The 21,246-nt window shown below is 47.6% G+C and overlaps 1 protein-coding gene across 1 annotated transcript in view; it reads left to right on the top strand.

Annotated features, from left to right (window-relative positions):
- MRE11 (MRE11 double strand break repair nuclease) overlaps positions 1-21,246 on the top strand; it is a 468,980-nt gene that overhangs the window by 8,336 nt on the left and 439,398 nt on the right. The window contains exon 2 of the mRNA XM_086935305.1: positions 13,517-13,628. Coding sequence (XP_086791431.1) covers positions 13,609-13,628 — 20 coding nt within the window. The 5' untranslated portion in view covers positions 13,517-13,608. The remainder of the gene's footprint in view (positions 1-13,516; positions 13,629-21,246) is intronic.

Consider the following 21,246-nt stretch of genomic DNA (forward strand, 5'->3'; position numbering starts at 1 on the left):
GGGCCTTTGAGTCTGGTCAAGAAAGGCTGGGAGCAATCTCCCAGGAAACCTCCCCAGGATGTATACAGCTACATGCTGGGCTTTCGGAACCAGACTCGGCGCTTCAGAGAACTTGCTCAGGCAAATCTGGAGGCCAGCCAGGAGGAGATGAAACGTTGGTACGACCGGAATGCCACTCTGGTAGAGCTTCAGCCTGGTCAAGAAGTGTGGGTCATGTCCCCTGTGGAACCTTGTGCGCTCAAGGACAGGTGGACTGGACCGTTTAAGGTTGTGGAGAAGAAGAGCGATGTCACCTACCTGGTGGACTTGAAATCTCCCAGGAACCCCTTGCGGGTCCTGCATGTCAACCGTTTGAAGCCCCACTTAGAAAGGTCCGAAGTGGGCATGCTCCTAGCTACAGATGCTGGAATGGAGGAGGAGAGTGAGCCTCTTCCTGACCTCCTGTGTGCTAAAGAGCAAGACGGGTCAGTGGATGGTGTGGTCCTCTCTGACACACTGACCCTTGAGCAGAAACAGGATTGTCGCCACCTGTTGGGACAATTCCCGGATCTGTTTTCCTTGGTTCCGGGTGTCACTCATTGGTGTGTCCATGACGTTGACACCGGAGACAGCCCTCCTGTGAAGCACAAGGCTTACAGGGTGACTGACAAGGTTAGAGCATACATTAAGGAGGAGGTCCCCAAAATGTTTGCGTTAGGGGTGATGCAGTCCTTGGGCCAGCCCAGTGGCCTTGGTCCCCAAGGCTGCAGCGCCTGGTGCTTCACCAGAACTCCGGTTCTGCGTGGATTACCGAGGACTCAATTCGGTCACGAAGACTGACGTGCACCCCATCCCCAGAGCTGATGAGCTCATCGATCGGTTGAGGACTGCCCGGTACCTTAGTACGTTTGATCTAACGTCTGGGTACTGGCAGATCGCCTTGACTGATGGGGCAAAGGAGAGGTCCGCATTCTCCACACCAGATGAGCTATACCAGTTCCGGGTGATGCCCTTTGGGATGAAGAATGCCCCTGCCACCTTCCAGAGGTTGGTCAACCAGGTCTTGGCTGGACTGGAGGATTTCAGTGCCGCCTACCTGGACGACATCGCAGTGTTCAGCGCCAGCTGGGAGGAACACTTGCGCCACCTCCAGGAAGTGTTGTTGGCCCTGCGCGGAGCAGGCCTCACAATCAAAGCCAGTAAGTGCCAGATTGGGCAGGGTTCGGTGGTGTACTTGGGGCACCAAGTAGGGAGCGGCAAGGTTGCCCCCCTGCAACCCAAGATTGATACCATCCTGGCTTGGGCGCCGCCCAAAACCCAAACTCAGGTGAGAGCCTTCTTAGGACTCACGGGTTACTACAGGAGGTTTGTCAAGGATTACGGTAACATTGTGCACCCCTTGACTTCGCTGACTTCCAGGAAGCAGCCACGAAACGTGATCTGGACTGATGCCTGTCAAACGGCCTTCGACACCCTGAAAACTGCAATGTGCACAGCACCTATACTCCAGGCACCCGACTTTTCGAAAGAATTTATTGTCCAGACGGACGCTTCAGAGCATGGCGTGGGGGCTGTTCTAGCTCAGGTAAATGAAGAGGGCCGAGACTTGCCGGTAGCCTTCATCAGTAGGAGGTTACTTCCCAGGGAAACGAGGTGGAGTGCGATAGAGAGAGAAGCATTTGCTGTGGTCTGGGCGCTGAAGAAGCTAAGACCCTACCTGTTTGGGACTCACTTCCGGGTTCAGACAGACCACAGGCCCCTCAGATGGTTGATGCAGATGAGGGGTGAGAATCCGAAACTGTTGAGGTGGTCCATTTCCCTACAGGGGATGGACTTTACGGTGGAACACCGCCCTGGTACAGATCACGCCAATGCTGATGGTCTGTCCAGATTTTTCTGCCTTAGTGATGAGGACTCCCTCGGTCAAGGGTAGTTCTCCCCACATTTCAGCTGGAGGGGACACGTGTTAGACCTGACATCATTGGCTTGAGTCTCTCCTCCATTTTTTCTGTTTGCCTCCACTGTTTTTCGATGTTTTGCTGGTATATGCTTTGGGCGCTGTGTCACTGCTGATCAGTGCCATAGCGCAAGTGCTCCCTATGTTAAATTGATGTATCTATTGTATCCATGTTTGGCTTATTTGGTTTACTGTCAGTCCCTAGTCTAGTGCACCAAGAGTGCCGGAGCTTGTAAATACAAATGCCGCTCGTGGGCTTGCAGCACGTGTTGTGCCACCCACAGGAGCGGCCTCGTAAAAGAATGTCTACGGGTCGGTCATTGCGAGACCCACGTGCAGCCTAGTGCTGTCACGCAGGCTGCGCAAGTATACCTACTTGCCAGCCCCTCAAACCTTCCCTTGACTTCATGTTAGCCACCCCTATGGTAGGCCCACGGGCAGGGTGCATTGCAAGTATAAGGTAGGACACGCCTGACCAAGTTGGCATGTCCTAATAGTGAATTACAGCCATCTTCGTTCTTCACTATTGCGAGGTAGCCTGCTCTCCATTAGTTAGAATGGGCCGCCGGGATTATTAACGCTATGATCCTAGCTGGCTCGGGGAGCATGGTGCAATGTCGAGTTTGGTATCCCTGAACTCGGGGTTTGATTACGCATCCGTTGGTGTGGATGGTTTTTGGACTCTGGGTTCGAAAATAACACTTTTAGAAAGTGTCTATTTTCTTGTCTAACCATATCTGGTTTCTGCTGGTCTTGCGTGTGTGTGACAGGAGCTGGGTGGCTCCAGAGGTCTGGATGAGTCAGTGTGGGATGAGTGGGACATTTGCGTTGAGAGTAGGGGGAGAGTAGTTGCTGATAGCCTGCCCTGCCTGATACAATGCTGGCTCCACCACCTGCCAAGCGACTGATGGCTCTGTGCCTGCCATGGACGATCCTAGCCCCACCTCCTGCCAGGAGGCCGATAGCTCTGCTCCTGCCAGTGACAATGCTGGCTCCACCTCCTGCTGGGCGTCTGAGGACCCAGCCCTGCTCAGTGAATAAGCCAGGTACTTCTGCCTGGCTCCACCCACAACAGACCCAGGATGTTGGGAAAGTCCCCTGCATGGACAAAGGGATCAAAGCCGAAAAGGGGTATAAGAGAAGGACCCCTGAACTACGACATCAGATCACTTCTGACAAGGAACCCTGTAACCAAGGACAAGAGGCCTGCTGATCTGAGGACTTGCCTACCCCTTCTGCCAGTGTGCTGTTTGCTGGGGGGAATCCTGCAGTGCTTCTTTATTTTTGCCAAGGAACCAGGTGAGAGGAACTGTGTGTGTACTCTCACGCTTGCTAAGAAAATCTCCAAGGACTGGAAGAGTGCCAGTCTCCTGCTGAAGTCACAGGGCTAAAGGACTTCATCTGCTTAAAGTGCTATTTGCTGGAACTGTGAATCCAGCACCTCTGAAAGAGCCAGCAACCTCGACGCCGACGGACGTCGCCGAATCCAGCTCGACATAGTGGGTAACGGCCCCAGTGTCCCGCTTCCTCGACGACCGGCCGCCGGGCCCGACCGACGCCAGCAGCAACGCCAGTGAGTGGGAGTACGGCTCCAGCTCCAAGGGACCTCGTGTCCGCACCGCTGCTGATCGCATCAACTGTGTGCCCTCTCGACGCCGTGAGCGCTGCTCACTCTGTGCAACCGCATCATCGACAACGACGCCTGCTGAGGCCTGATCGACACCGAAGACGCGACGCCGGATTGCTCGACGCCGCTGATCATCGTGTGCTTCATTTTCCAAAGGTACTGTGTTGTTGGGGGTCCGTGTGACTCCGGGCTCGACGTAGCGCTCCTCGCGGTCGACGCCGATCCTTTGGATTAACTTTGCCTCGACGTCGTGTAGCCCCGTGTGGGTTACCCTGTTGTTAAGAACTGTATTGCCAAGAAGAGGATTCGCTTTGATACTAAAGACTTTTGTGCTAAAGAAGAACCTACCTTCGAACTATCCTTTTTCCCTTCCCCGAGTATTTATTAAGATTGTGTACATTTTTGTCGTTATTTGGTCTTGTGCTAAGCCTTATATAAAAATACTTATTTTTATAATACTACTGTGTCGTGTCCATTTGTAGTGTATTCACTGTATTACTGTATGTGGTCATAAATGCTTAACACACAGCCTCTGAGATAAGCCTGTTCTGCTCTGCCAAGCTACCAAGGGGGTGAGCAGGGGTTATCAAAGGGTGATCCCCTTGCCCTGACTAGAAAAGGTGTGTCCCTATTTGTCAGAAGTGTATACCTCTGCCAACTAGAGACAGCCGGTTCTAACAGTATGTATAATAAATGGTAGTATGGTGGGCTTTTTCTATGGTAGCCAGAGGGGCGTCTTGGCCCCCAAGTGGACTGAATTCCGTACCTTACATCGCTCCAGAAGGCACACCTGCACAGTGGTTCCGGAAGGGTGCAGGGCCTCACGACACACTATAAGCGCTCCCTGCATTCCAGCTGTGTGGGCTTTTGCTACGGCAGCCAGAGGCCCCCAACGAACTTCACCACCCAAGGGCACTCAATTCCCCACCCTACATCGCGCCCGGAGGCAGTCCTGCATTGTGTTCTCTGAAGGGGTCTGGGCGCCACGATGCACTATAAGAGCTTTCAGCATTCCCACTGTGCCGGCTATTTCTACTGCAGCCAGAGGGGTTCTGTGCCGGCAGTGGACTTCCCCACCTCAGGGGACTCAATCCCCATCTTACTTTGCACCCAGAGGCGCTCGCTCCTGCACAGTGGTCCCTGAAGGGGGCGAGGCCTCGGGACGCGTTATAAACTCTCCCTGCATTCCCGCTGCGCGGGACATGCCTGGGCCAAGGGTGGGCCCGTCCAAGCCCGGAAGACGCTGGGCAATCCCTCTTGGGTCTTCTCTCTTAAGGTTTGTGTACTTTCTTCAAGTAGTTTTATACCAGCGAAGCATATAGGGGACATATGTACACTTTTGACCTGTGGTATTTGTATTCAAAGTACTGAAGCAAAAAGTGGGGGGAGGCCCTAACACCATCACGCCTCCATCACCTACTACCTCAATTGACAGGATGATTCAATAAGCTGTGAGAGTGATAAGTAATGAGATAGGCCTTACAGAACGTAGGATTGCTCTTGGTACCAACAATGTGATGGGCCCCAACAGTAAATCCCTCACTTATTTCTCTTCACCTGCGCCCACTCCCCCACCCCCAACCCCCCACAAGCACGCCAGGTTGCCCTTAGCTTACCTTATCTGTACCAAACCCAAGTCTGACACATCTTACTGTGGTGTTTCACTTAGCGGATAGCCTGCATTCCCTTGCAGTGGCTAAGCGTCTAAAGTGGCCTACTAATGCTCGCTCAGTGGAAATTGCAGCCCTGATTCATTTTTCTTCCCTGTGCTGCACTGCAGCCTCAGCTGCAGTTCAGTCAGTTCCACCATTATTGGAGCAAAGGGCAGGAGACTTTTTTTGAGTTTCTGGAGCATGGCATCTGATGGAGGGTTTGCTAGACATAGTAAAGGATATTCTGGGGGGGGAACTGTCTCAAGTTCTAGTATGGTTGGATGTTATTGAGTGCGCACTGATGGACCTTAAAAATCTCTGTGAACCCCCCGCCCAGCGCCCTAGTCCAGTATTCACCATGAATCCTGGCGAGAAGGTGGGCCACAAACTGCATCAAAGTAATTCCGCTAAACTTCACCAGCGTCTACTGGCGACACCGATCATAAGCTCTGTTCTTGATTCCTCAAGTTTGGGCTCTAATATTATGAACTTCAAGCAAAAAGGCAATTGTTGTACTCTCATGTCAAATAGTCATGTCCACCAAGTGGCACATTACACCTATTTTGCACATGAATTGGACAGGGATGGTAGGGGCAGGTGCATACAATTGGCAACACAGCCAGTGATTAACCTACACCAAGCCTCGTGGCCCTATCTGACAATCCTTTCCAGAGTACCCCCTCTGTGACTGAACCTAGGAGAGACCCAGGTTAAATTGTTTAATAAAACCTTGAACTGGTTGGGACATTATAGAAACTTTCTCCTGACCATTGCAAATAATATACTTCTGACACAGTGGGATGGATAGGTGCTGGACCAGCGGATAGGCAAGGGGATTGTATTATTGTCAGCTTCAGATCCCCACTATTTGTTTGTAGATTACTTTTTGGGCACTTGAGTAGTCAGTTAAACCAAAGCAATATTGTTCTACCGTCCTTGGGCTCCTTTTAAAAGCATGGTCTTATTGTTCCTGGGGTCAGTGATTGGGGCAGAGTAGGGCTCCTTGACAATAGCCCCAAGATTGTGCAATGCCCCCAAAGCAGGATTTTGACCCATAACTGTTATGATGCACTGGCAGATATAGACTAACTTGATGGGGCAGGGACTAGTCCATCTTGTGTTGCTTTATTGAGATTGTGTGTTTGGATGGGGCTGTGTCTGTCTCACCGTGCATTGCATTGTTGTCAGAGAGAGTGCGTGTTTGGACAAAGTCCATACTGCCCCGATTTGCTCATTTATGTTTTGGATTGTAGCTGGGCTTTTGCCCCAGTTGTCTTGCCCAGATTGTTGTACCTTCATTGATGCATATGACATATGCTTATTCCAAGAAACCTGGTAGCCCAGTCCTTTGCATCCCTTAGGGTTTACTATGTATAGCGAGGATGCTATTTATTGCAACAGGGAGAGGCAGACCAATGGGGGTCGCACAATCTGGTTTAAAACCACTGTAATGTGCAGCTTCAAGGATCTTAAGCTAGGCTCCCCCAATTCGATGTGTATCAGTTTAACCACTCAGCACACTGGCACCTGTTACATCTACAATGTTTATTGTAGGCCCTCGGAAACAAACCAGAGTCAGGAGTTATTGAGTTGTCCTCCCTCCCACTTGTCTGCACTCCCTGTAGAGGCTGTTAAGATTGGAGGTGATTTCAACTGCCAGTTTGAGCCACTTGATTCCCATTTCATGTCACAATCTATTGTAAAGACAGACACTAGTTAATGTGTGGTCTTTCTGGTCTTGCAGTTTCTGCTGGCTATGTGGAGGATCAAGCACAATGCACTTCACGGTACTAATGGAAAACCACTTATGGTCTATACCTGAGCTACAAATTCCTCCCATAAAAAAACGGTCCCTTCTGGCTTTACAACTCAACTCTTTTACATTGAACCAGGGCTTAAGAGCCTGCATCAGGTCAAAATCTGACAAAGAGGGCAGTCGTATGTTCAACCGTCCTCTGAGCACAAGTCTTATCGACTATCTTCTGGTCGATGTTCCGCTATGGTCCAAACTAATAGATATGGTTGTTTTGTCTCGCCTGGACAGCGACCATACTACACTAGCTCTAGAATTGAGCATTCAAGCCCCTGTTGCACAATTAAATTGTAATGAGCCCTTTGACAGAAGATTAACCCGTCCACCAAGGGTTGAATGGAGCTCACTGATGCAGACCAGGGATTCAGTTGCAGGAGTGTATGGTGTGGTTGCTGGTGAGTTTGGGGAGTTTATGCCACTACTAAATTTGCCTATAGAGAAGGGCGATGATCTGATTAACTACATCAACATTCACACCTATATGTTATGAAAATTGAGACAGAGCTTTTTTTTGTTGAGACTAGACATTCAATTAGGATACACAGAGTCCCCAATTGGTATAATAAACGGTGCAATGATGGAGGAAAGACGCTAATGGGCACTATCCAATCACATGATAGGCCACTGATCCAAGCAGCTAGAGGGGCATAAAAAAGAAGCCATACAGGTAGCTAAGAGAGAGTGGAAACTCAGGAAATGGGAGGGCCTGCTAGCAGCGGCAGAAAAAGTGACTCGCACCTTTTGGAATATTGTCTCCCTTGGCTCTGCCGAAGGGTTTATTCCTGTCGAAAATCACATTATGATGGTAGAATGGGTCCCCATTTCCCCAAATTGTATTCTTTCTTGGATCAGGCCTTGAGCAAGCTCCATGTGACACTCGTACTGACGGCTTTGTTGAGCTAGAACTTACTGTAGGTTTACCAGGCCCTTCAAGCAGTCCGCAGGTGGACATAGGCTTTAGCCCTGGCGATATCAGGCTAGCGATCAAGAAAATTGTTCCACACAAAGCTATGGAGTTAGGTAAGGTCCCCAGGGATTTTTTTTGGGACGAGATGGATGTCTGGAACCCCTACTTTGTTTTGATCTTTAATGCTATTTTAAAAGGGGACCCTATACCTCCCTCCAGGGGCAGATGCTGATATCATCCCTATCTTTGAGAAGGGATCCCACGATCATCCCTCCAATTATAGGCCTTTATGTTTAATTGATAGTACCCAAAAGCTCTTTGCGAGGTTCACCTTGAGGAGACTGCAAGACTGGATGATTGCCTCGGATATATCGACCCTTTTACAAGCTGGCTTTAGAGAACACACCAGTGCAACAGTTCAAGTGCTTCACCTCTAGCTGCTTTACTGGAAGTTTGTCCACCTAAGGGGCAGGCGCCTTTATGTGGTGTTTGTTGATCTTAGGAAAGCATTTGATGTTATTCCTCGTCAAAAGTTATGGCATGTTGTGGCTGATGTAGGGGTTCAGAGTTATCTATTGAATATGATCATAAGATGCCATGACAACAACTTTACACAAATTAGATGTGGGGAAATGACAAATCAATTACCAGGAAACATAGGGGTCAGGCAGGGGTGCGTCCTTGCACCCACTCTATTCTGGTTATTTATTATTAACCTGGTAACGTATGTGTATCACTGCGAGTCTGACGCACCTCGCCTGACAAACGGCATGGTTCCGTCCCTGATGTTTGCCGATGATATGCTGTTCAGCTCGAAACCCCCAATGGGTTTGCAAAGAATCCTTGATAGTTTTGGCAGTTTCTGCAAACTAAGGAGTCTAGATATTAATATCGCAAAAAAAAAATACATGGTTTTGAATCCTTGCCATTCCACTCGATTTGTTATGTGATATTTATTAAGCGCATATATCACCAGACGGTCTCATAGCGCTGCATCAGTAGTTACCATAGGTCACAAGGAGGGCGAGCTGAGGGAGAGGTGATTAGAATAGAAAGGTTTTAAGGGCCCTGCGGAATTTCTTGTGGTCGCCTTCTGTTCTGAGAGGTAAGGGCAATGTGTTCCAGATAGTAGGGGCAATTTTGGAGAGTGACCTGCCGCCATATTTGACGGTGCGCGTTTTGGGTATGGTTAGAAGATGTTTGCTGGATGAGCGGAGCGTTCTTGGGGGATGATATGCTATTAGTTTCTGCGCTAGGTTGCGGGGTCCCTTACTGTTGAGGGTGTTGTGTACGAGGCAGCATATTTTGTAGGAGATCCGTTTTTTAATGGGTAGCCAGTGCAGGGACTTTAGGTTGGGGGCGGAGGGTGAACGGGGGGTGAGATTAAGGACCAGTCTTGCTGCGGTATTCTGTAGAACCTGGATCTTGGTTAGGTGGGTTTCATTAATGGATGCCAACAAGGCGTTGCCATAGTCAAGGCGGCTGACAATTAATCCTTGTACTAATGGCAAACGAGAGGAAATTGGTATCCATTTGAAGATTTTTCTCCGGCTACGCATTAGCCCGTAGCATGTGCGCACTACCTGATTGACATGGTTAGACATCGAGAGATTGGTGTCTATGAGTACGCCAAGGTTGCGAGCTATTGTTTTTGGGGGAGGGCAGGGACCTAGGGCAAAGGGCCACCAGTCGTCAGCCCATAGCTGTTGGGCATTTCCAAACTTAAGAATCTCTGTTTTCCCGGCGTTGAGTTGTAGGTGGTTAGTAGTCATCCAGTCCTTGATGTCTGTCATACATTGTTTGAATTTAAGTTTAGTGGAGGTAGGGTCTGGGCCAAGGGTGATTAATAGTTGGGTGTCGTCGGCATACGACACTGTGTCAAAGCCGTGTGCTTTGATTATTTTAGCCAGGGGGGATAGAAACAGATTTAAAAGGGTAGGGCTAAGTATGGAGCCCTGGGGAACACCCTTATCTATGGACTGGCTGCTGGAGGTAAAGGTTCCGATTTGGACTTTAGATTTACGGTCAGTGAGGTAGTTCTTGAACCAGTTCAGTGCAGTGCCTTCAACACCAAGCTCCCATGGGCGGCTCATAAGGATGTTATGAGAGATTGTGTCGAATGCAGCCGACAGATCCAATAGCACCAGGATGGCAGGTAATTTGGCGTCAAGGGCGATCAAACCCCATGCTGAGAGGGTCCCCTTGGAGAGACCCTCTCACTTTCGATTATTTAGGTGTTACCTTAACAGAACACTTTAACTGGCAAACTCACGTTGCAAAGTGTAGACTAAAATTAGAGCAAACCTCAGTGAGAATACAGAAGATGCATAAGGCCTCCCAATTCCGCCCTATTTCCCCGGCACTTCAAGTTTACAATTACCAGGTGTTAGGAACACCTTTGTATGATGTTGAGCTTTAGGGACATAGTAAAGGCTCCTCTGTAGCCGTAGTTGAAAATCACTTTATGTGGCAATTGATTGGACTTACCATTAGCACTCGGCTGCTACCCCTAAGGTTGGACCTGAGGCTTAAAACAAATTCTGACAGAGCCAGCCTGAGGCCTATTTTGTTTTGGAGGAGGATTTGGGCAACGCCCAAACTGAGTCCTTACTAGCTGGTCCTTGCTGAGATACTTTGTTTGCCTGGTGCTGGTGATCTCCCGTGGCTTAGACATGTGAGAAAAACTCTTATAAACATTGGGCTGGAGTGACTGTGGGACATTCCTGTGGAGGCCAGTGTGATCTCTAAAGTTCAAATTAAGAGGCTGTATTGGCAATATAAAGTGGGTATATTGCAAAGCCAGTCCAACATGGGTCCTTTGAGTTGCTTACGTTGAAAGATGGCTTTGAGATAGAGCAGTTTCTGGACGAAATAGAGCCTACATTTAACAGGGAGCTCTACCTGCAGTTCAGATATGGGACCCTGCCACTCTCTTCATTTACAGTTAGTAGGGGGCAAGAAACAAAGCCAAGAAACGGGCAGTACCCACTTTGTATAAACCAAAACAAATCAATTGACCATGTACTATTCATTTTTTCCTGCATATCAGAACATAGGAGCAAATTAAATCTACTGCTATTTAACCCCTTAATTGCTGCGAACGTTCGGCGGCCGACGGCACCACTACCTCCGTAGTGCTGCTGTCGGCCATTGAACGTTCGAACCTCACCTGCACAATGGAACGTCCAGCACTGGAGCTGGACGTTCCATAGCTTCTATGAGGTTAAGAGTAGGGGTAAGAGAATTCAGAGAAGCCCTGAAAATCATAATGACAGACATTGTTCAATGTGTGGTCTTTCTGGTCTTGCAGTTTCTGCCGGCTATGTGGAGGATCAAGCAAAATGGACGTTAAAGTACTAATGGAAAACCATCCAGCAGTTTTTTAAAGGGCCTGTGGCTTTTGTTTTCTAAGCATTTTTTTATTCAAAGTTTTATTTAGTTATTTGCACTGCGATTGTTTTAATATGCTCTTATGTACATTTTAACTATTGGTATTTATATAATTGATTTTAATCAACTGTGTTGTGTAGCTTTATGAACTTTTACAGCATAGCAAACTTGCAGAAAACAATAGCTTGTATCTAAATGGCAGCCTATTCAAAATTGGTAGCCATCTAACCCATTGGAGGCACTGTAAAGAGAGTACTGTTTCGAGTCTATGTTGGAGTAGCAGCTCCCAACCTGATTGAGTAATGTTTACACAGCCAAGAAGGCATCTGTAGACTCCACCGAGGAGTAAGGGAGGGCCTGAATGTGCAAATTACAAGATTACAGTACACAAATCTAGACTTGACACCAGTGCATTAAAGGTACTTATCAGGGTATCAACAGCAACCACAGTTTATGGGATCATTAAGAGGGTTAGTGGAGGTTGTGCATCCCCTGGGAGTGAAACCTGCAAGAATTTTTTTATTTTAATTTTAATTTTAAAGTAGTGCAAATCTTTGTAGTAGCCATCTCCTCTTATAACTCATCCGTTACTTCATTTACTTTTGAACCTGTTTTCTGTCAGCTGAAAGTAGTTGGCATCAGTCTGTTTGTTCTTGGGTAAAATGTTTTTAGATGTGTTTGAAGAGAAGAACACGTGGGGAGACATTCAGGGAAGGACAAGGGGAGAGTAGAAAGACAGGGGTTCTGCCCTTAGGCTCTTCCATCTCCTAATACGACCAATAGTGAAGATGCCACAGGATGGCCCCTTAAGCTGTTTGCCTGGATTTCCGGGCTGGACAGCCTGGGAGTAGAGTTTGTGTATAGTTTGTTGGCAGGGATTGGTTTTTGTTCATTTGCATGTGGCAATTACATTTGTACTTGGTAGTGATGAATGAGTTGAGAACGGTACTCCTTTGAGATAATTAAGTTTGGTGCAGTTTGTTAGTTTTTTTTCCTGTGTGTGTTATTTTGTTTGTTGATTTATTTGATATGCGAAGGCAAGACGATAAGTGTTTTTTTTGGTAGGAGTCGGGTGCTTGTGTCTACATATGTTTGGTGCCAGTGAAAGAAGCTTCTCACTTCTAGATTACTGGCTAAAAGTAACCCATGGCCACAGTGATTAGGTACATGTCTCTCCGTGGGCAGTGCCTGATCTTCTGCATGCAAAATCGCTTTGTTGCGGGTTTCTCATTTCCAAGTTATTTAAACATACATGGAACTAAAATGTTCTATTCCTGGAGCCTCCTCAGAGATCAATGAACAAACTTAACACTGAAAATGATGTACTTTGAACTTTAAAGGAAATATAAACAGTGCAATTCATAGTTATTTGGATTGTGCTGTCTTTATTTGGGAGTATATGATGCTTTACGCCTTGCCAATGTTATTAAGTCAGAAAAAGGCACAAAACCTATACACATGTTAGCTAGCAAATTAAAGACTGCCAGAGGTTTCATTGTGTTGAAATTATGACATCCAGATTTGGATCCAGGGAAATAGTCTTAAGGTGGCAGAAGTTTTCCCTTCAACGTCTCTTTTGGTACTTCTTGTGTACAGTTTCGGAATTTCTACACATTTAATTGGGTCCACTACCTTACATTTTGCTCTTAGATTTAAGACATAAATTACTTGAATTCTCCAGACAACTTCTAGAACTATTGACTTCTAGTTTTTTTTGTGTGAAAACCTTTTATTTTGAGGAGTATAGTTTCATAATTAAGTTGCCCATAAATTTGATTGAACCTTAGCGCATGATTGATTTGCATTCCAAGTACAAATCAATTGGCACAGTTCAAAAAGTCTTCCCAAACAAATGGAAATGTTAAAAATGAATATGAGTAGAAGTGTGTTAGATAGGTGTTGTAAGCTGTACAACAAGGAGTTGTTTCTCACCAGACAAGTACTAATCCATTTCTTGTTTGTTTGTTTTGTGCAGTTGGTTTTAATTCCTCGTGTTGTAGGTAACTTTTCAATTAATCATTCTATTATTTCCATTGGTAAATATGTTTTCTTGCTGTTTATTTAGTATCCCGCTTTAAATCTTACTTTTTGGTTATTATTCTTCATACAAAGAAAACATTTTAACCCTTTACTTTTTAAATTGTGCTGTTGACTAGAAACATTTTATTTACCTGTTTTATGATTTTTCCAGATTGTTATAGTATTTCAAGTATCACCAGCCTGATGCTGCCTGTGTGGTCTGCTGCATTTTAAGACTGGACGCCATCTCAACGCTCTGCAAATATGAGTTCAGCTAATACACTGTAAGTCACTGTACAAAAGTTGAGCATTTTTTTCAATTGATTACTACTTGGTATACTTTGTCTTATGCGCAATTTCACTTTTCAGAACTGTCTGCAAATGTTTATTGACTAGATGTGTTACCTGCATGCATCTAGGGAGCTGCAAGCTCTTTGGTGGTGGGAAGAGTAACAGTGTACACCCAAAAGCCTGGTGATCAAAAAGGTTTTATTAATCTTTCATATTCAGATGGTGCAGGTGGATTGTTCTATAAATAACAAATAGAGAAGGTGCATCCTCTGGACTTCACATGAAAAAATTGTGAACCGTCGTATGATTGTCTTCACTTTACCAGACTTGATATAGATATCTACTTGTTGACGTTAAATACTGTATACTGTCTGTCTCTATTGAGTTGTTTTGTTTTGCCCCTATGGAGGTGGGTGATGTAAGAAACGTTGATTTTCTAAATGGTGGCCCACTGCTTGTGTTGGCTAGTTCACTCTACCTGTGGTTTCCTCTGTGTTAACCCTACAGCTGTAATAAGACCGATAACATAATTCTTACTTGTGAGGGCAATAGAGCTGATTTCAATCTATGGGATCTTCTATTGCCACTACTCATGCTTTTTCATAGTGCACAAGAGAACAGGAGATCAAACACCTTTCTGAGCCTATCCATTTTCATGCACTTATCCCTTTGGATTCATTCAAAATGTTTACCGTATTGTAGATAAGGAAATATTTGCACTAAGGTGCTCTGGTTATATACAGTATATCGTAAGAACCTTTACTTCGGTATCACTGTTTTTGCAGTTGTTAAAGGTTCCTCGGACTTATGAGAATGGACACACAATATCTGTATAACATGCTACCAATTGCACACCACATTTACTTGTTTCCCGGCCTCCACAGCAAAGCTGGCATTAACAGAGATCCACAGCTCTTTCAGAAATTAGGTATATAATAAATCAACCACACAGTCAACAAACATACTTAACTATACAGCTAACTACACTTGATACTTGAGTGTAACAATCGCACCATGAAGCACTACAAATCTTAAATAGTGACTAGAAATAAACCACAATTGTGCCATTTGTATATAATCCATTAAGCTACACAACCTACAATTGTGGAATGCCTGAACTTATGGGCTCCTTAGGATGGCGGAAGGACCGCCACCGCAAGCCATGCCGCGGGGATTGGGTTTGGGGGCCCGTTGCGGGCCCCCTTGTGTTGGTGGAGGTGAGGTTGCACTTAGGGGGTACCCATGGTACCCCCCTACATTTCAGAGCACTACGTGGCAGACATTGTGTAGTGCCTGCCAAGTAGTGCTGTGAAATGCGCAACATGGCATATTGACATTGCGGCGGGTGCTGCTCTCAGCAGCACCAGCCGCAATGTTAATGATCAAGATCTGACCGAAATGGTGGCGGTTGCATCATGATCAGGTGTGTGGGACCGTCACATGCATGGCGGACGGTCCCGGTTCACACCAGGATGGCGGACGGACTTGAGTCTGTCCGCCGTCCTAATGAGCCCCTAATTTCAAATGATATGTGTTACATCACTAAATTGTGCTACAATAATAAGATGTATATTATTTTATGGATTTTTCTTCATAAAGTTCAAGTTCAGCCAGTGGATAGGTCAGAGCATTGATTGACAAAAGGAAGGGGCAGAGTGAAATGCAACAGGCAGATTATAATTCAAGAGTAAAAGCATGGTAGAAGATCTAAGTCTTTGGATGTTTTCAATATCATCTGTATGGGTGTCTCCAGGTTAAAGAAAGGAAACTAATTTCAGAGGGAGAGGCTTTGATTGTGCAGAGCTCAATCATAATACTTTTTGTACGGCGGTGGGAGCCTTGTACATACTGGATTCGGCAGACAACCTTGGACGTCTGACTGGGCGGCATGTTGTAAATAATTGGTGAACGCATTTTGGGGGCTGTACCATGTAAGGCAGCTTGGAGTAGGCTGAGCTTTTTTAAAATTGATCGCTATGTTAAATTGACTTCAGTAACTCCAGTGACTTTAGTTCTTGCTGGAGTAATGTGATGATATCTTTCCAAGTTATACAGTTGTGGAAAAAAAATAACACTCTTTTTTTTGTGTTGACATTTTTTTATTGAATTATGCAATAAAATACATAGTAAATATCAACGTGAATAAGGTAAATAAGAAAACCTTATTTGCAAAATATTTGAAAAGAATAATGAATTGATAGATTATGAAATTTACTCCTAGTAATAGAGTTAAGGAAAAAGTTAACAGTACATACTCTACAATCAGTTGTAAAATAACAATACAAAAGGTAAGAATGCATCTTATATGTAAGTAACGGAATGACTAAATAAATATAATCAAGATTAAAAGAAAGAAAGAAAAAAAAAAAGGTGCCAGAGTAACGGGGGCGGGGGGGGGAGAGGGAAGGAAAGAGAAAGGATAAAGAGAATGGAATAGTACAGGAAAAGTATATGAGATAATAAAATTAAGTAGGTAAAGGATGCACATTAGAAGAGGGAGTTGGGTTAGAATCGTCATCCAATGTGGTTTCCAAAAAGGGGGACCAAGTTTGAAGAAAGATATCAGCTTGATCCTTGTTAGAACTGGCTATTTCTGGTTGGCTAAGGCTGACGCCAAAGCCAGGCAGAAACCACCATTCTAGTCGGGGCAAGGGAGTAACACGCCAAGATAACCCCTTCTCACCCCCTTGGTAGCTTGGCACGAGCAGACAGGCTTATCCCGGAGGCAATGTGTAAAGCATTTGCCACACACACAACAGCAACAACATCCTAGGCACACCACAAAAGGAACTTCACACAAGGTTATATAAAAATAACTTTTGTATTGTCAAAACACATCAGATAGTAATCACACAATATACATGGTGCCGACTGGCAAGGGCAATATTCACAAGGGATAATTTACACAGGACAGGGCCACATGGGCGCCTGTCAGAATCAGCACTTAGTAGAAATAGCACTTCTAGAACATAGAATATAGGATATAAAATCACTGTAGCACAAATTAGTAAATATAGCACACAACCAGTAACCACTGGTAACCGGTAAGTACCACCTACGCAACCCTAACCTCCTTAGGAGAATGTCACGCAGGGAACCAGGACCTCTCTAGGACCACCTGTACTAGAAAGAACAACCACCTAAGTATCACAATACAATTAGGGGTATAAGCAAGAACACATTACACATGATGCATCACAACATTCAGAGGTGTAGGGAAGGAAAACACATGATGCATAAAACATACATTCAGCGGTGTAAGAACAAGATGCGTAATCATATTAAATGCATTACATTTCCTAGCACCACATCACATTGCGCAAAACTCACATTAGGCAATTACCATCATAAACATAGCAGGTAACCACATTGCGCAAAATCACCTTAGGGCCTTGCGCCCTATTCACCTATCATCCTCCCAGGCCACTTGGCCATTCAATAAAGGGACTAAAGAGCCCTGTGTCTAGAATGTCAGGGCGCGCTGCCAATGCAGCGCCAGTCAGGGGTGCGCCACCGGCACAAAACCTAAACGTTGCAGCTGCCCACTACTTGCTGGGCAGCTGAGGTCAATCCCAAGCGCCTAAACGGTGCAGCTGCCCACTCATTACTGGGAAGCTGGGATGCAAAACTGCAGTAGGGCCTTCACTCGCCCTCAAGACAAACTGTGCCGCAGGGGCTGCAGCCACACAGGCTCTGACATCAACAAAGGGACGTTGGAGCCATCTGGCTCTGTAACTGTGCCACATTGGAGCCACCTGGCTCTAAAACAAATACTGTGTCCAAATGCTGGAGCCCCACAGGCTCTAAAGACACTGTACCCCCGTAGACCACTGGCTCCTTAAATAAATATGTCCCCAAAAAGTGGAGCCCTCAGGGGCAGAGCACGGGCCCCTCTGGGCCCTCGGGGGCTCGAATTATAAAGATGCCCCCGTGGTCGTTGGAGCAGCGGCAGGCTCTAAATAACCAATAATGCCCCCGTACAGGTGGAGCCTTAACAGGCTCTAGACAACGTTGGGGCGGCCCACTGCCATCCGGGGCAGCCCTAAAGGCACCACCTTCCCAGGGCCGGACTCCGGCAGAACACATGAGCCCACTCACCAGAGTTCCTCCTGGACGTCCCGGGTGGTGGCAGTACTCCTGGACTCCGGGAACCCCTCACCTCCGTTGGCGGCCTCGGCCGCCCTTCCAGCTTCACTCCTCACCGGCCAGGACTCCATGCGGGTTGTGTGGAGGGGCAGGCATCGGCAATGTGCCTCGCGCCCCCTCCGCAGGACGAGAAGCCGCGCTACTTCCCCCGGGTCCCCCCTTCGGGAAGCGGGGCTCTCCTGGTCATCACTGGGCTCCCGGGACTCACTACCCGGCATGCGAGGTGGCGGGGTGGGCTCCCGTCCTCCTCCTCACACAGCTTCCTCTTCCTGCCGGCTTTTCCTCTTCCGTCTTTGGCCCCGCCCACAACCAGGCGGGCGGCGGCCATTAATACAAACAGGTCGGGCCGCGGTGGTGACTTCTTTCGGGGGTAAAGAGGGGTAGGCACCCTCGTAATTAAAATATGAAGCGAGGTGGGCACTCGCGTTTCCTCATGCAATCCTGGGCAAATGCCGGGTGGGCACCGGCCTCCAGCAAACAAAGCGCTCCCAAGCGCTATAAAGGCAATTACAGTGCTCCCAGTGCTAGGGCAGGAAAACAGTGCTCCCAAACGCTAGAAGGACAGATAAAGCGCTCCCAGGCGCTTTAACAGCAAACAAAGCGCTTCCAGGCGCTTTAGGCTATAATAAGGCTTGGCAAAAGCAAGAAAATGTTCCCAGGAGTCTGCAAGCAGGGGACCACAGGCAAAGGTCCCCAGGGAAAGTCCATCAGTCTCCAAGTCCATCAGGTATCCAGGGGCTGGGCAGGGCCCAGGGAGGCAAGCCTTCCCCTGGACCCAAGCAGCAGCACGCCCCTGGCAGGATTCAAGTCCGAAACAAGAACATTTTGTAAGGGGACACAACCCCTTTTTATACAGAGAAATCCTTTGTCTAGCAGGGTGCAGGCAGTGTGAGAACCAGCTACAACTGGTTATAGGGAACTCCTTTCACAGGCCAGGCTAGGGACATCAGACGCACCACAGGGGGTGGAGCCAGCATTGTGTGGGGAAAGCCCAGCCCTATTCAGGCCCAGGTGGACCCCTCCCCTCACATCAGCATGCTAAACACTTCATTCACCACCGGGGCAGACCCTCCCAGACTCTTGGAGCCAGGCTCACCAGCCAATCACACGCCAGACACAAATTACACAAATATGCCAACTTCTAAAAGTGGCACTTCTACACTAGACACAATCATGCCGCATATATCATTGCGCAGCATTCAATCTCACGAGTTCACACATACCAAACTCGACCCTGCACTCCCCACGCATCAGGAACTACCATGGGCATACATATTCTCCATTCATTCCTATGGGAGGGCAGGTCACTCTCACCACATACACAGAGAGCTCACGCACTTTACACTGTACCACAGTGAAAAAGTGCGCAGAGGCCTAAAATCACCAACACCAGGTTCCAGAAACATGCTAGGAAAAAGCTAAAAGTTTCGGGGTGAACCTGCCAAAAGGGCCGGGTCCAACACAACCCCCTTCCAGCCAAAATGCAGCGTAGCCCAATCACTCCACTGATGGGCTTCCCTGCTTTGGGCGACAAAACACGGACCCGCACGGCAGGGACACCCTCCGGTTTTTCGCCACTCTGAACCCACATGTATTTCTCTCAACAACAGCTCTCTGGCCCAACTAGGATACCCCACTGGTACTCTCTAGTAATCCACGGCCAGGACCAGGCCCTAGACCATCCAAATGTCACAGGTCCTGACCAATACACAGAGTGGGGGGCAGTAACCCCTGGCACACAATAGCCATTCTCCACTCTCCCTCTCAGTGTAGCTACAACTACCACTGATCCTTCATCCTAGGGACCATACCCTCAGGCTAACCAGAGGTCACGGGCAAGAATGCCCCACCATACCTCTACTTCTAGGTTTCCGCACCCTCACAGGAAAGCACTCACCAGAACACAATTCTCCTACCATATCAGGACCTCACTCCATCACTGTTCTACCACCTGAAAACTATTTCACTTCTGAGGTACAAAACACACAGCACAGTTCCTCTTCAAGCAGGTGGGGGGACACAGCAAAGTCCCCTTTCCCCTACCTTAGTGGAAACAGCCAACTGCAGGTGAGCCCCAGATCACACAGCAAGGGCAGCCCCCTCAGTCTCTTCAGCTGATCCACTTTGGTAGAGATTCCTCTTGACCTGGAAGCTTCCTAATCTCCCAACCTAGGATCTTAACCCTCAGGTTGCACCGGGGTCAGAGGTAAGGACACCGTCCCTCTGCACCCCCTTCCAGAGTTCTGCACCCTTCCACCTTGGAGCAGGACCCCTGGAAGCCAAACCGGTCAGGACACTGATTACAGATGCCCTTCCGTCCAGATCAGGCTGAACCTGAACCAGGCCTCCCCCCTCCTCGGGGAACGACCTTCAGAGGCCCCAAAAATGGTTAAGCACTCTAGACGGTCAAATGCCCAGCGAACCAGGACTTCTGCACCCTCCACTTAGGAGTGGTACTGCCCAACACCAGGACCGCCGGAGTTCTGGTTACAGACACTCCCCGTCCTCTAGACACAGGAAGATCCTCCTCAAATGACCTGTAAGCATAGCCTAGGCCCCTGACCTGGCGCTCCCTTCGGGAATCTTCCAGGCCCTGAGACAGGGTTTCGGGCCAACGTGGGACACACCGTCCAACACTCACTCCGCCTCCACTGAGACAGGACGTGAGCCCCAACACCCCTACCATCCTACTGGGACCTAGCTGGGTTACACATAAACCTCTTCCCCTACACAGGATCATCAGATACACAAGCCACTACTTTTAGAATCACTCCCTAATGCCTCTGCAAGACATCTAGCACACCGCCAGACATCCACCTTCTTGTCCAGTGCCTTTGCAGGACTTCCTGCACACCACCAGAGGTACACCTCCTGTGCAAGCTCCTTTTATCACACAAAAAAACGCACACCAACTCCTCCAGTTTAACACACCACTCATCCACACACTCCCCCTCCAGACTGGTGAGACAGTTCCTCACTTCCCCTGACTCTCAACCTGTACCCCTCTTACTGAGCACCAGGCACCATACTCTGGGAACTGGGAATGGGACTTCACGCACTGGACACATTTTAGCTGCCACCACTGGATCCTACCATACTGGGGAATCCAGACACACACACTACACTCAGGGGATAACCACCTTCCTGAGCTAGCCATTTCTCCTCCACACTCCCTCTCTTCCATCTACCCACACAGGGACAGGGACAGGGATTGGGCACTGGACACAGCAAGGAATTCCTTATCTATGGGAACCTCCCCCTCTACTGGTGTCCCGCCCTGTCATTTTCTCTCATCTGCCACTAAACATAAAGCGCAAGAAGACTATTTGAAAATGACACTCTTGAGGAAAAACAAAATCACAAACAATAATCCCAAACATGTGACTTAATATTATGTTGCCTTGACAGAGTGACGAACATATAAACTCTTTTTGGCTGATGAGGTGATGAAGCAATCCAATAGAT

This window comes from Lissotriton vulgaris, chromosome 8 (assembly GCF_964263255.1).
Source record: "Lissotriton vulgaris chromosome 8, aLisVul1.2, whole genome shotgun sequence".
NCBI lineage: Eukaryota > Metazoa > Chordata > Amphibia > Caudata > Salamandridae > Lissotriton > Lissotriton vulgaris.